Source organism: Eurosta solidaginis, chromosome 5 (assembly GCF_040869045.1).
Source record: "Eurosta solidaginis isolate ZX-2024a chromosome 5, ASM4086904v1, whole genome shotgun sequence".
NCBI lineage: Eukaryota > Metazoa > Arthropoda > Insecta > Diptera > Tephritidae > Eurosta > Eurosta solidaginis.
This window is the reverse complement of record NC_090323.1, coordinates 60,667,160-60,682,353: the sequence shown is the minus strand read 5'-3', so window position 1 is coordinate 60,682,353 and position 15,194 is coordinate 60,667,160. Positions and strand designations below refer to the sequence as shown.

At 38.1% G+C, this 15,194-nt stretch overlaps 1 protein-coding gene across 13 annotated transcripts in view; it reads left to right on the top strand.

Moving 5' to 3' along the window:
- The window catches only part of LOC137251956 (uncharacterized), a 79,273-nt gene extending 66,844 nt beyond the window's left edge, over nucleotides 1-12,429 (top strand). For all 13 annotated transcript variants that reach the window (XM_067787023.1, XM_067787024.1, XM_067787017.1 and 10 more), the window contains one exon: nucleotides 4,574-12,429. In XM_067787023.1, the coding sequence (XP_067643124.1) occupies nucleotides 4,574-5,407 (834 nt within the window). In that variant the 3' untranslated portion in view covers nucleotides 5,408-12,429. The remainder of the gene's footprint in view (nucleotides 1-4,573) is intronic.
- The last annotated feature ends 2,765 nt before the right edge of the window (nucleotides 12,430-15,194 follow it).

The following is a 15,194-nucleotide window of genomic DNA, read 5'->3' as shown; positions in this document are numbered from 1 at the left end:
GATTACACAGACACAGTCACTTTGTCGGCAATCAAAAGCAGATATAGAAATTAAAAGCTGCTTATACAAACGCAAAACCGAGTCCCCATGTATTTTTGTCCGCCATCAGAGTTAGTTCGGCTCTAACTTCGAAAAACGGAAAAAACGGGAGATTGAGGTTTTTTTTTAGGTTAAGGCTGACCCGGATTCAGATTCAGCGCAGCAACATGCAAGTTCTTTTTGTTTGAAATTTACCGCTTTTGTTTTTTCGAAGATCTGCTATATTACCCCTTATTTTAGTTTTATAAACTTGAAAAGAAAAAAAACATCAACTCAAAGTTAGAAAAGAGGGCACATCACACTTGAGTTTTTAGTATTTTAGTTTTTAAAACACAATAAAAAAATATATTACATGTGTAATTTCGAACTTCGAAAGTCAGTATCTACCTACATTTTTATTTTTTTAAATACTGTGAGGAATATTAGCATCACTAAGCTGATACTAAATAAATAATCACGCAACAATAAAAAACTTGAAGCAGCCACTCGTATATAAATGAACACATCAATCATCATTTACACACATACATAACAGGCAGGTTAGGTTGAACTGGCCTGCCCATGAGTACCTCACATAGACTGATTTAGTCCGTAGTGTTACCAGAAGTTTGTTTTAACAACAAAACTGAAAAACCCTATCAAAAAGTAAGACCTATGTTATAAAATAACTCCGTCCTCTTGGCAAATACTAGAAGCTTCCTAGGACTTAAGCCACTTGCTGCTTCTAGATCTGACAGCTGTATCACTCCTAATAGCTGGAGTCTTAGCCTGGCAAGTGCAGGGCACTAGTACAGAACGTGCTCGATCGTTTCCTCCTCCAACTTGCACTTCCTACATCTGCTATCACTGACCAAGCCTAATGTAAAGGCATGTGACGCCAGAAGGCAGTGTCTAGTCAGAGTACCCGTCATGAGTCTACAGTCCTCTCTTTTTAATGATAGAGGCAACATTGTTAGTCTAAGGTTGTAAGACCTACACATAATCTTCGACACTTTACAGCCCCGCGCTTGAACCCACGCCTTTCCCGCTTGGTCGAGCATGTGCACCTCTCGCCCTCGCTTAATCTCGCCCAGTCTAATTGGGACGTGTACGGAGCAAGCCTCAAGGGATGTGCCCTTTTTAGCTAGTTCGTCCGCTTTTTCATTCCCATCTATTTCCATATGCCCTGGGACCCAATATAGATGTATGCTTCTCCCTGTCCCGATTCTCTCCAGAGACTGCTTACACTCTAACACGCATTTAGATGCTGTGCTATGCGAGATTATTGCCTTAATTGCTGCTTGACTGTCAATATAAAAGTTGACACGGTTGCAGCTTAAGCTATTCTCTTACAGGGTTTCTATTGCTTTGGTTACGGCTAATATTTCCGCTTAGAAAACGCTAGAGTAATCCGGCAGCCTGTAGGATCTGCTTATTTCCGGATCAGCGCAGTATACCGCAGACCCTACTCCTTCCACTACTTTGGAACCATCGGTGTACACATGTATCGCCTCGTCCGCCATTTGCGCACCCTTGCGCCAACCGTCCACCTCTATTGTGCAGATAGGAAATCATGTAGTCTGTTCGTCTTGTGATTGATGACGCTATACTACTATTACCATATGGTCGGCGCTCAAGCTGCCCCGAGGCACCGAGCCTGGTTGCGGTTGTTAATGCTATGTTCTTTGCTACCAGGTCTACAAGTGGAATGTGCAGAATGGCATACAGTGCAGCCGTCGGGGTTGTTTTCAGGGCTCCCGTAATGCTAAGCATCGATAGTCTGCATACCCCCTCTAATTTTTTGAGGTATGTTGTTTTTTGTGTGGCTTTCCACCAAACAAGAACTCCATAGTATAGAATAGGGCTTACAATCGCTGTAAAAACCCAATGAGAAAGAGAGGGCGATAAGCCCCACGTACACTCCAGCATTCTTTTACATGCATAGAGTGCTGTTCAGGCCTTCTTAACCCTCTCCTCCACGTTGAGTTTTCATGACAGCTTACTGTCTAGGATGATTCCTAGATATTTTGTGCAAGGTTTCTCCTGTAAGGTCACCCCTCCTAACTTAGGCCTGGTCCAATTTGGGACCTTGTACCTCTTTGTAAATAAGACCATATCCGTCTTCTCTGCATTGACTTTCGACCCGATATTAGATGCGCATGTATGAATATCCCGAAGCGCCCGATACATCAAAGAACTAATTGTTGGAAGGCACTTTCCACTTATGACAATTGCAACGTCATCTGCGTAAGCCGTAAGTTTTACGGGTCCCTCATCGAATCGCCTGAGCAGTTGGTTGATGACCAGCGTCCACAGCAGAGGTGATAGCACCCCTCCCTGCGGCGTGCCCCTGTCCACTGATTTCGTGGCCTCGTACAATCCCCATTCTTATGTAATCTTTCTGCAATTTAACATGCAGCCGATCCATCTGATTAAGGCAGGATGTACTTTAATGTAATTAAGACCATCCACAATCGCCCATTTTGAAACATTATTGAAAGCCCCGGCAATGTCCAAGAAGACTCCTAGAGCATGGGATTCAAGGGGTTGTGTAGCGCAATATATAGCTTCTCCAACCTAATTGTCAACCTCACCTTCGAGCGGCGAATCCCGTTTCACTAACAGACGAGGCTCTGGCGACCCCAAGCTCCTCATGGAATGGTGGGGAGGGAGGGATGGCCTGAAGGTTTAATGTGGCCATATAAATCGTTCCCGAGATGGTCGGGCCAGCACCTTAATGGTGCTGTGTTACCGAAGCGTATCGCATCTGTATCCGACAAAGGACCATCACATCGATAACACTCCCCAAAGCCTTCGGGGAGTAACCTAATCGCTACAACAACAACAACAACAACAACTCCTAGAGCATACTCCTTATATTCCGGGGATTTCTCTATACTTATTACCACCCTATGCAATGCGGTGTCTACCGACTTGCCTTTGGTATACGCATGCTGTGTTGTGGAGAGCAGCTTTTCATCCACGTTGGACTTTATGTACACATCTATCAGCCTCTCAAAGGTTTTGAGCAGAAATGATGTTAAGCTAATGGGTCTATAGTCTTTGGGATACACGTGACCGATCTTCCCCACCTTTGGTAGGAAAGCTACACGAGCAGTTCTCCAAGAGTGCGGTACATGATTCAGCCTTATGCGCCCATCGAATATTATTTTAAGCCATTCCACGACCGCCATACTTGAAACTTGTAGCATGGCCGGGAATATACCGTATGGGCCCGGCGATTTAAACTTAGAAAACGTTTTCACTGCCCATTCGATCTTGGTATCGGTCACCAAGCCCCGCACTACTAGCTCCGTGATCGAAGTGTGAGTGATGTCTGCTGGCTCTTCTAAACCGTCTCCCGATGGGAAATGTGTGTCGAGAAGCACCTCAAGGGATTCCTCACTATTACGTGACCATTCCCCGTTCTCCTTCTTGATTAGTCCCTGGACTATGTTTCCCCTTGCTAGGACTTTTTTCAATTGTGCTGTTTCGCTGGAGGACAGAAACTTTTCCATGAGTTCCATGAGTACATAAAAGGTAACGAAGAGATAACTCACACACAGATGTAGTCATCAGCCGAAGTTGTTACTCACACATACACCCGCATATATATAGCTCAATTACCAAGCGGACGATACAGCAGTTCTAGATGGAGAAACGCCTAGACCTTGGTAGGGGTATGCGAGTGAAGCAACGGAGAGTATTAAAGCAGCGCAAGCTGAGTAGTCAGTAATCAGTTTGATTTAAATACGCAGATAGTTGTGAAGTATAAGTGTTATTGTGAAGTACTCTCAAAGTAGTCTAATAAATACCATTTTGCATTACTGAGTATTGGAGCTATCCCAGGGCTGGATATTCGCAAAGGGAATTGGTTTCTTACAACCTTCTTGGCTGACCTCCTGCAAATGTCACTGCAGGGGGCTCCCATTGTTTCTGCGTGTGGGCGAAATGCCTACTGTCCTGCAATTGTGGCTGCCATTCTGAATATTTCTTTCCTAGACAACTTTAGTAAATTCTATGTTTTTTTTGTTTGTAGTCCGGTCTAATTCTTCTGGTGATCATACAGGAATCCGTAGAGTACTGATTTGGAATGGCGGTTTCTTAAAATTTCACTTTTTTATTGATGTGACCGATCGATGTACCGTGACTGCCTCAGTGATGTCTAACGATGCACCGTAATTTTCTTATAGTGTAACTGGATCCTGGTGAAAGTGTCTCAAAATAGCATCTATTGCGCTACTTGGTCCTGTTCTCTCCGGCCTGGCAACACTGTCACCAACCAACTAAATTCTGATTTGACACTGTTCTAGTTCGTGGACTTCGGGAACGGAAGTAGTTCAGCCCAACCTAGATGTAGTAGTGGCTAAATTGGCGGCTTGCTACAGGAGCTTTTTCTGGTCGGGACTACTTCAGTTAAAACTCTAGTTTGGCTTGGGACTAGCACAGGATTTGTTCGAGAGTAGTTACACAGTAGTTATATATTCTTTTACTTTGCTTAAACATTTTTTTCCAACTAACTATCATACTAAAGCTCTCTTATGTTTCCTTTCAGCCCAATCAAAATTTCATTTTGAAACTATGGAAAAAGGCAAATGTGCCGCCAGCCAATGGAAATGGCAACGTATCCGCTACTTGCACCGCACGTTTGCTACCCAAACCATGCGACGATGCCATACTTGGTTTTACCTCGTTGGATTTGAGTGTTTTCTTGCGTGGCATGCATATTGGTGGAATTTTCAATGTGATCGACTTTAATGGACGCATAAATGGACAATTGTATTTGAATGCCAAACCCATGGATGGCTGGTATGTTAGATATCTTGCACAACGTATATCACAGCATCCGACACAAGAGCAAAGAGCAACACAACGAGCACAAGATGGAGCAACAGAAACAATCGGGTTGTTCAAACAGCTCGAAGAAAAAGCGGCAGCACAAGGCGCTACTGCAGGTGGCTATGATTCAATTGAAAATGTTATTGAACAATTTGGAAATACAATCAATGTAAATCTTGGACAAGCTGTAAAACAGAAGTACAATGAACTTGAAGATATTTCGAAGCGCTTACGTGCTCGACTTATCGATGTAACGGGTGAACAAATAGACCAACAACAACATTTGGATTTGCAAGCATTAGACAACTGGTTACCATTTAATGATGTTGTTGTAGCAGAGCAAGCCAACGACAGTGAATTAAACGAATTTGAACGTGATATTAATACAAATATAGATGTGGATATGTTTGTTGATGATGAAGGCACAAATACGCGAGGCATATCCAATATGACTGTCGTCGTCGAAGACGAATTATCGCAGTTTGGTGATATTGAAAGTGATAATAATAAAGATAGTAAAGAACAAATGATCTCAAAGACATCACACTGAGTGCATGACTCCGCCGTTGATTAGTGGCAAAAAGAATCAAGCAGGTATAAAATTAAAACTAAGTCAGCAGCAGTAGCAACAACAGAAACAAAAATTTTACAATTATGACTACAGTTAATCATCACCACAAGCGGGCGTACTTATCTCTGTGTATATATATGTCAGCCATTATTAGCACACACTTTATAGCACCATAAGTATTTAACACTGTCATTATCACTTACTGTATGTATCATAATCACCTCCAACGACACGGCCGCACAGTGGAACATTTTGCAGATTTTAGTTCTTAAACACAAATCTGAGTATGCCGGTAACGATAAAAGCTCAAGTGTAAACCCAAAAACTAATTTACGGTTTCATATTTTTTTATTTGTAATATGGTTATGATAAACTAAATTTAAGCTGCAAAAAGCAATTATGTAGATATTATTTGTTTATTTATGTATTTCAATGCGGCAATACCAAGTCAAAACAGCATATTTTTGTTCCCCAAAGTAAGCAGCTATCTCCCTAATATCTTCAGTTTGTTGCGCGCACAGTCGGACACAATTCACTAAATTTTCATTTGCACTACAACCAGAAACTTTAATGAGCTATCCATCTTCATACCACGATCCACTCAATGGAACAACCCGCAACTGTTGCAACATTAAACACACACGGATCCCGTTGTTTATTAATTTTTACCACAAACCGCAATTTAACTTCTATTTTTTGTTTAAATTTAACATGAGAGGGTAGTTCTATATGACAACATGACACTGCTAATACGCGTCCAAAAATATCGAAAGAGGTGTGTGTTAGCTTGTTAAAAAAATATTTACGAAAACCCGCAAAATGAACCCGGAGTGCTCCGAAACCGGAGTGGGATCCATAGTATTTTTGCGCAGAATACCTTTCTGCATTCGCGGCCTTGTTGTTGTTGTTGCAGCGGTAAGGTTGCTCCCCGAAGGCCTTCGGCTGCCCTTATAAAAAATTACCCTGGGTGGGTCCAACACCGGTTTGGAGACCCAAACAATATCCGCGCAAAACACTTATGTTCACAATTTTTTATTTGTGGGTACGACAAACTCATCAAAATTACAACAACCAAATACAAATTTTCAATTTCTTTTGCAAATATCTCTTGGTAGACCCATCATTTTCGACCTCCGCTTTCGGATTTGCGTTCCTGGATCCAAAACGCGTCTTTTGATACCCCTCTTGATGTCAATTCTGCATCAATTTGGTGGTTCTGTACAATAAGTTTTATTGTGCCCGCCACTTATTTTTTCACATGATGCTCTATACCTTTCTTTATTAAATTAATAGTGGGCATCATTCAAATAAGCTGCGCTACAAAGATTTTTCATCTTTTATTATGAAAATAAATGAGATTCTTAAATAAGTTTCCGATAAATTTACTCATTTATTTAAATGCGCCTAATATAGTCACCTTCTGACACAAATTCAAAGTAAGCAATTAGAAAAAGCAAAAGAAGGAAAAGAAATTGTATACCCATAGCCATTCGAATTACTATATATTGACAAATATTTCTCAATCATCAAATGCAGCTTGAATTTGTTTTTTCTCAAAATATCCCATTGTGCGTCAAAATACAATTCCTATTATTAAATATGATCCGTACATACCTTCACCTACATAAATATTCAATCAAGGCTCAATAGTACTTAAATATATGTAGTAGTTTATATATAAATGTGTGTGCATAAATTGCCAATTTCTATTATTAATTATATTATTATATGTGTACAAGTACGTACATAGTATGTAAGTAATTATTACAACAATTATTTACTATTTTATAGTGAATACTTTAAAAAAGGCCTGCGATTCTTAACATAGCTAAGCAAAATTGTTATAACTTTCTTTATCTTTCTTGTCCCTATAAACATTTTATATATATATATATTTTCGCCTTTTTATCTACCTCTTTCCTTCGCTCTTCCCTTTCAAATCCCGTCCTATCGGTTTCTTCCTGTCCTTTCTTCTTTCTTTATCTACCTCCGATCTTCTCTCCATCTCTCGTATCTCTCCAAACTCAAACAAATAATGAAACAGATTTTTTTAGCTTTCGAAGTTCGGAAAAAAACTATAATTTCCGCCAACTTTGTTGTGTAGCTGTGTAAAATACGCTCGAAGTGTCTGCCAAACCGCTGCCGATAGCTACCTTGCTTACAAAATTTTTTCTAAAGTACTTTCGTATTGTTTTTCCTGAGACTTGATCCCAGGGCATTCGGTGTGGTAGGCGAGAACCTCCAGACCACGCCGGTCGCCACAATTTCGAACTTCGAAAGTGAACTTTATTGTATTTTTGCTATGAAGGGGATGTTAAACACTTCTGGGACTTGTTTACATTCAAATTTACTATAGACAAATTTCGGCTCAAAATTTTTCGACGTCAAAAATGAACATAACTTGTTCACTATGTTATTTTATTTGATATTTGGTCTTATCCTACTTTTTGGACCACCCTTATAAGCAAAGTGGAAATATTTAAGTCGGATTTGCATCAACTCCGTTAGCTTCAATGCGAAAAAAGGGGCAAGACGTTTAGTTTTTATCATATAACGCTGGCAAATCATCAAAGCGAAACAACGTGGCCAAAGCGTTTATACAAATCCGCTTATACAAATAGCTTGGACTAATTTAAAGCATGCCACAAATGCGATACATTTTCTATATAAAATTAGATGGGATTTTGCACGTAAAAAGCTAGAGATCCGCGGTGAAAACACGTCCAAAGACGCGTTTTTAACCCACAAACAATCGTCCGTAGGCTGATATCAATGATTTTACTTCTGTCAGAAGCTATGATGTGCAAATAAAAATTGTACTTTTTGCTGTGATTTTTGTATTTTTCATATTTTGATGTAGATACGCAAGTCAAAAATATATCGTTCTTCTGGCATAGTTTAAAAAAAAATATAATGCAATTATTTTACGGTCTTAATAATTTTCTGTCAGTCTTAGGCCTCGTTTTTCAGTACAAGTTCAATGCAGTTTGTCAGTTAAACTACGCTTAAACATATTCTGCAGTTTTTCAGTCTATTTTAACTGAAGTTTAAGCTGAGCTTAAGCGGCCGATCTGACAGGGTTAAACTCTAGTTAACCTATCAGTTATTTGCGTTCGTTGGCAATGGCGTCGAATATACCCAACACGCATTTTGGCTTAAGTACCACTACATTGCATGTTGATAACAAGGCATACTCCTAAAATCTCAAAAGTTGTTTCGAAACAGTGACTCAACTTGAGAATCATAACGTTCTGAGCAAAAAAGGAAAATTTTATAAAGCAAAAAAAAATGCTATTACTTAAGTTGAAAAAAAATATAGTTCCCAACTTTTATTTATGTGTGGTTCTCTCACTAGACTCAAATGTAAGATTACAATGCTACAGTACTTTTACGAAAATAAAATAAGATATGAATAACTTATTTTTAATTAATGGCGCTTCTTTACTGCTATCAACCACTTGTTTATTTCTCACAAAAAGAGCTGTTGGCTTAGGCGATACTACCTCGGGGAAGATTTCTTTCCACACCTGAACTCGATATCCAAAGTAGGATATAATCTGGAGAAATGTGTTGGATATGTATTTGAAAGCTGTGTATTTCTCAAAATCTCTCAAAGGTCGGAAAATAATTTGGGAATGACGTTGGAGGTCAAACTTGAGAACTATACACTTTACAAAATTTCTCAACGGTTGGATAGTAATTGTAGAATGAACTTGGATAGCAACTTGATAACTATTGGGTTTATGATATAATTAGAGCATGGAACTGGAGAAATATTTTTTCCATATTTGTTGGGTAAACAAAATCCAGCTTCTCAAATTATATAGATAATAAAAAAACAGTGTTGCCGCAAAAAAAGCCTACCCCAAAGGCGGCCGTAAACTGTGACTGAAAAACTGCTCAGTAGTTTAACTGGAGTTTAAATTTGATCTGAGTTTAAGCAAACTTAGTTTAAGCTTAGCTTAACCAACTACTGAAAAACCGGGCCTTAAAGTAAAAATCTATGGGGTATGGGGTTAAATAAAGGTGGTGAATATCGGGCAAGCTAGTGCATGTGTCTGTCCTCGCGTTCTAATGAACAGGGATCCAGATGAAATGTGACATATAAATACAACAACAATGTGATCCATATGGATCAATTTGTTATTGCATTTGCATGTTAAATTTTCATCGGGATCTGGCCCACTGTCCATTGGAACGCGGGAAGCAAGTGCTACGATATCAGCTGTCACTGTTGGACAAAGCAGAGTAACCCTGTGGATCTGAAATTGATCCAGATGAATATCCGGTTCACAACGTTGTTGCACTTGCATGCTAAATATTTATCGGGATCTGAATCAGTGTTCACAGCGGGTGATAGAAAGATATAGGATAAGGCCACGATAGTCACTATAAAAATCAGGTGATCGATTATTTTTGTTATTTTGACGTCTATGCTGAAGTTATCACATATCCACTATGTTCGTTTCTTTTCAAAGTTTACAAACGGCGATGGTTACTAGGTCATGTTTCTGAATTTCACTTTTTAATCAGCTAGCTTCTCGGGAGCTGAGTATTGAACTCGAATCTCCAACATTCATACTTCATACTGGTGTAAAGGCAGATGCCCAATCAGCCATATGAATGCCCCGCTGTTCGCTTTGTAATTGATCCCTAAGGCCCGGTTTGGTTAAGCTAAGCTTAAACTAAGTTTGCTTAAACTCTAGTCATAGTTTAAGGCCGTCTTTGGGGTATGCTTTTTTGTGCGGCAAGATTGGTTTTTTTAATATCTAGATAATTTGGAGATACAGCAACAGCTGGATTTTGTTTACCCAACAAACATGAAAAAAAGTTCTCCAGCGAAATATATATCTAGTTCCGGAAGTGATATCCAATATCATTATTTAATTATTCTTAAACCAGATAGTTCTTGAGTTGATATTCAATTTCATTCTCCAACCACTATCCAAGCTTCGAGAAATTTTGTAAAATTAAACGTTTTCGAGTTGATCTCCAACGTCATTATTATTTTCCAGTTATTATCCTAATTTCGGGAGATTTTGAGAAATGTACAGTTCTCAAATGAATATTCAACACATTTATACAGTTGATATCCTACATTGCATATCGTATCGAGGTGGAGTTGAAAACAATCTCCAAGGTGGTACCACCAAATCCAACAGTTGTTTATTGGAGAAATAAACGCCTGGTTGATAGCATAATGAATTGTAATTAATCAAAAATAAATTATATAGGTGGCCGCCGTGGTGTGATGGTAGCGTGCTCGGTCTACCACACCGAAGATCATGGGTTCACGACACGGGCAAAGCAACATCAAAGTTCTAAAAACAAGGTTTTTCAATTAGTACAAAATTTTTCTAAGCGGGATGTTTGGCAAGCACTCCGAGTGTATTTCTGCCATCAAAAGCTCTCAGTGAAAACTCATTTGCGTGGAGTTGTTTTTTCGGAGTCGGAATAAAACAAGTAGGCCCCGTCCCGCCATTTTGTTGGAAAAATTAAAAGGAGCACGACGCAAATTGGAGGGGATCTCGGCCTATAATCTCTTCGGAGGTTATCGCGCCTCACATTTATTTATTTTTTAAATTATATATATTTCATTTTAGTTTCGTGAAAATACGGTAATATAGAATCTTAAATTTGGGTCCAGTTAGAGAACCACAAGATGGGAATTAAATTTTTTGCTTTATTAAAAATTCCCTCTTTTGCTGAGTACGCTATGATTCTCGAGTTGAGCCACTGTTTCGAAACTCGAGATTTTAAAAGTATGCTTAGTTATCAACATGAGCTCTAAACGTACTCAAGCCTAAATGCTTGTTGGGTATATTCGACGACATTTCGAACGAACGCAAATTACCGATAGATTAATTAGAGTTTAACTCTTCCAGATCGGCCGCTTAAGCTCAGCTTAAACTTCAGTTGAAGTGGACTGAAAAACTGCAGAATAATTTTAAGCGTAGTTTAACTGACAAGCTGAGTTGAACTTGTACTGAAAAACCGGGGCTAAGAATTGCCTTCTTGTTGCTATTCCATTTTTATTCACTTTTTAGGTACATACACTCTGTATGTTGTTTAATCCCAAGGCGAATCCATACCAGGTGGTGGCAAAGCGAATTCAACCAATTCGTCGCACAGAAGAATGTCAAGTCAAAAGAAAATTTTAATTGATTTCGATTAACTGACATATTAAAGTACAAGGCACTATATCAAGGCGAATCCATACCAGGTGGTGGCAAAGCGAATTCAACCAATTCGCCGCACAGAAGAATGTCAATTCAAAAGAAAATGTTCATTGACTCGATTAACTGACATAATAAAGTACAAGGAGTTGTATGGAAAATTATCAAGAAGAAGCAATCAGCTGTTGGGATAACAACACCGGTACTGAATTCGCCTTGTTTAATCTTAATTGTGTGGAATGTTTAAGGCGCACTTTGAAAGCTTAGTAATATTTGTTTGGATTTTTAATATGAGCAAATCTCTCTAATTAAATAAATAAAATCATAATGTTCCACACATGCACAACAAAAAAATTATTACTTGTGAATTGTTTTTTTAGTTTTTTGTTTTTTTATTTAACTATTATTATGAGTTATGATTGTTAGTGATTAAATCAAATTATCTTTACTCTCTGCTATGTAGAGCGCAGTGCATTGCGAAATTGACTACTTTTGTTCCTAAACTATTTACCGCAACTACCACACAATTATTATTTGTTTTTTATTTCGAAAGCGAAAAGTCATGCATCCATAAATGAACTATTTGTGTTTTTAATTCTTTTCTTTATTTTTAAACTTAAACTATTATAAATCTTAAAAGTAGATATATGCAAAGCATTCAAAAATATTTAGGCATCATAAGGACAACAATATAACAAAATAAAAGCAAATCGGTTTAATAAAACTCTTATCAACAAGCCAAGCAAACAAATAATAAGAATTTTAATCAAACGTTCAATAATTACATAAATAAAGAAAATGTTACAAATTTTATGTGAAATTAAATGAGTTTCTTTTCTTTGTAGAACGAAATTAAAAGTTTTTGGTAAGTATTGCCTAAAAATAGATAGTTTAAGCGCTAGTAAAGTCAAGAACCCCAAAAGATACTCTAAGAAGAACTCCAGTAACTACATTCAAAAGAAATCTTGTACTCTAACGCACCGGAGTGACGGCCAGTTATCTGAACATAACTTCATAGTCCCACCCTGAAGCTTAAACCTCATAGGAGCTTCTTGCAACTAGACAGCGACCTGTCCTCCTACAATGAATTTGGGACCTACCCTGGATCAAGAGATTGGATTTTCTGCATCCTTCGGATACATCTATTACATATTGAAGATGTGCCAACTCCGGTCGATGTGTTAGATGCAAGAGATGGTTACAGCAAACGATACCAAAGGTACCTAGGGCTTCATTACACCATAGTTTCTTAAATCATGGGCAACCTTTATGGATGCATAACTAAATCAGGTGTTTATACCAGTCGTTTTGATTTTTCGAGAGCCAATTTCAAAAAATTGAATGAAGAACTTTCTAAAATAACTTGGCCTCAACATAATGCGGACGTGGATCAGATCGTTACTTCAAATTATATAAGAAGACTGGCTTACATTCCGATTACGTTCGTTATGCTATTTTGCGTCATATGTAAGTATTTTGAACTTGATAAAAAGTGCTATAAAGCTTACGTCTGTAAAATTAAGAAGAAAATTATTAGAATTTCTTCGCTCTATTTTTCAAATCTAATTATTCCGGCGATATTGCTTTGCCACCTGGGAAATATCCTTATGAACTACAGTCATGTAATTCAATCCCTGTTCCACACGTATTACCTGGAGATGTTTTATTGTACTTAAAGACCCTAAAAGAATCTTTTACATACGGCCCTGACTTAATTCCCACATGCTTTCTTAAAAAATGTGCAGAATTCATCTACAAACCTCTTACTGATCTGTTCAACCTATCTTTAAAGTATGCAATTTTCCCGACGGCATGGAAGGAATCCTTTCTCATCCCTCTATAAAAGTGGCATTAAGTCGTCCATTGAAAACTACCGTGGCATAGCTAGACTGTCCGTTATTCCAAAGTTGTTTGAAGCAATCGTTACAAATCACCTAACATTTTCGATTTCAACATTAATTTCAAGTTCTCAGCATGGGTTTTGTAAGGGCAAATCAACCATAACTAATTCACTTGAGTTCACAACTCACATTTCGAACGGGTTCAGAGAAAATCTTCACACCGACGTTATTTACACCGATTTTAGTGAAGCATTCGATAAAGTATGCCACTCTTTACTTGTATATAAACTCGACATGCTTGGGTTTCAACCTAGTCTCACTCGTTGGATTTCCTCCTGTCTCTGTGGCCGCACGCAAAGAGTGATCTTTAAAAATATGTTTTCGAGTATCATTAGTGTCACCTCTGGTGTTCCTCAGGGCAGCCATCTTGGCCCGATTCTGTTTTTATACTCAGTTGAGCAGAGCTCACAGAGTATATTAACTTTGATTGGATAACGGTAGGTTGTACAGGTATATAGGAATCGAGATTAGATCGAGATAGATATAGACTTCCATATATCAAAATCATCAGTATCAAAAAAAAATTTGATTGAGCCGTGTCCGTCCGTCCGTCTGTCCGTTAGCACGATAACTTGAGTAAATTTTGAGGTATCTTGATGAAATTTGGTATGTAGGTTCCTGGGCACTCATCTCAGATCGCTATTTAAAATGAACGATATCGGACTATAACCACGCCCACTTTTTCGATATCGAAAATTTCGAAAAACGGAAAAAATGCGATAATTCATTGCCAAAGACGGATAAAGCGAAGAAACTTGCTAGATGGGTTGACCTTATGACGCAGAATAGAAAATTAGTAAAATTTTGGACAATGGCCGCCCACTTTTAAAAGAAGGCAATTTAAAAGTTTTGCAAGCTGTAATTTGGCAGTCATTGAGGATATCATGATGAAATTTGGCAGGAACGTTACTACTATTACTATATATGTGCTAAATAAAAATCAGAAAAATCGGATCAAGAACACGCCCACTTTAAAAAAAAAATTTTTTTAAAGTCAAATTTTAACAAAAATTGAATATCTTTACTATATAAAAGTAAATTATGTCAACATTCAACTCCAGTAATGATATGGTGCAACAAAATACAAAAGTAAAGGAAAATTTCAAAATGGGCGTGGTTCCGCCCTTTTTCATTTAGTTTGTCTAGAATACTTTTAATGCCAATAGTCGAACAAAAATTTTACCAATCCTTCTGAAATTTGGTAGAGGCATAGACTCTATGACGGTAACTGTTTTCAGTGAAAATGGGCGAAATCGGTTGAAACCACGCCCAGTTTTTATACACAGTGGACCGTCTGTCCTTCCGCTCGGCCGTTAAAACGATAACTTGAGCAAAAATCGATATATCTTTACTAAACTCAGTTCGCGTACTTATCTGAACTCACTTTATCTTGGTACAAAAAATGGCCGAAATCCGACTGTAACCGCGCCCACTTTTTCGAAATCGAAAATTACGAAAAATGAAAAAAATGCCATAATTCTATACCAAATATGAAAAAAGGGATGAAACATGGTAATTGGATTGGTTTATTGACGCAAAAAATAACTTTAGAAAAAACTTTGTAAAATGGGTGTGACACCTACCATATTAAGTAGAAAAAAATGAAAAAGTTCTGCAGGGCGCAATCAAAAGCCCTTGGAATCTTGGCAGAAATACTGTTCGTGGTATTACATATATAAATAAATTAGC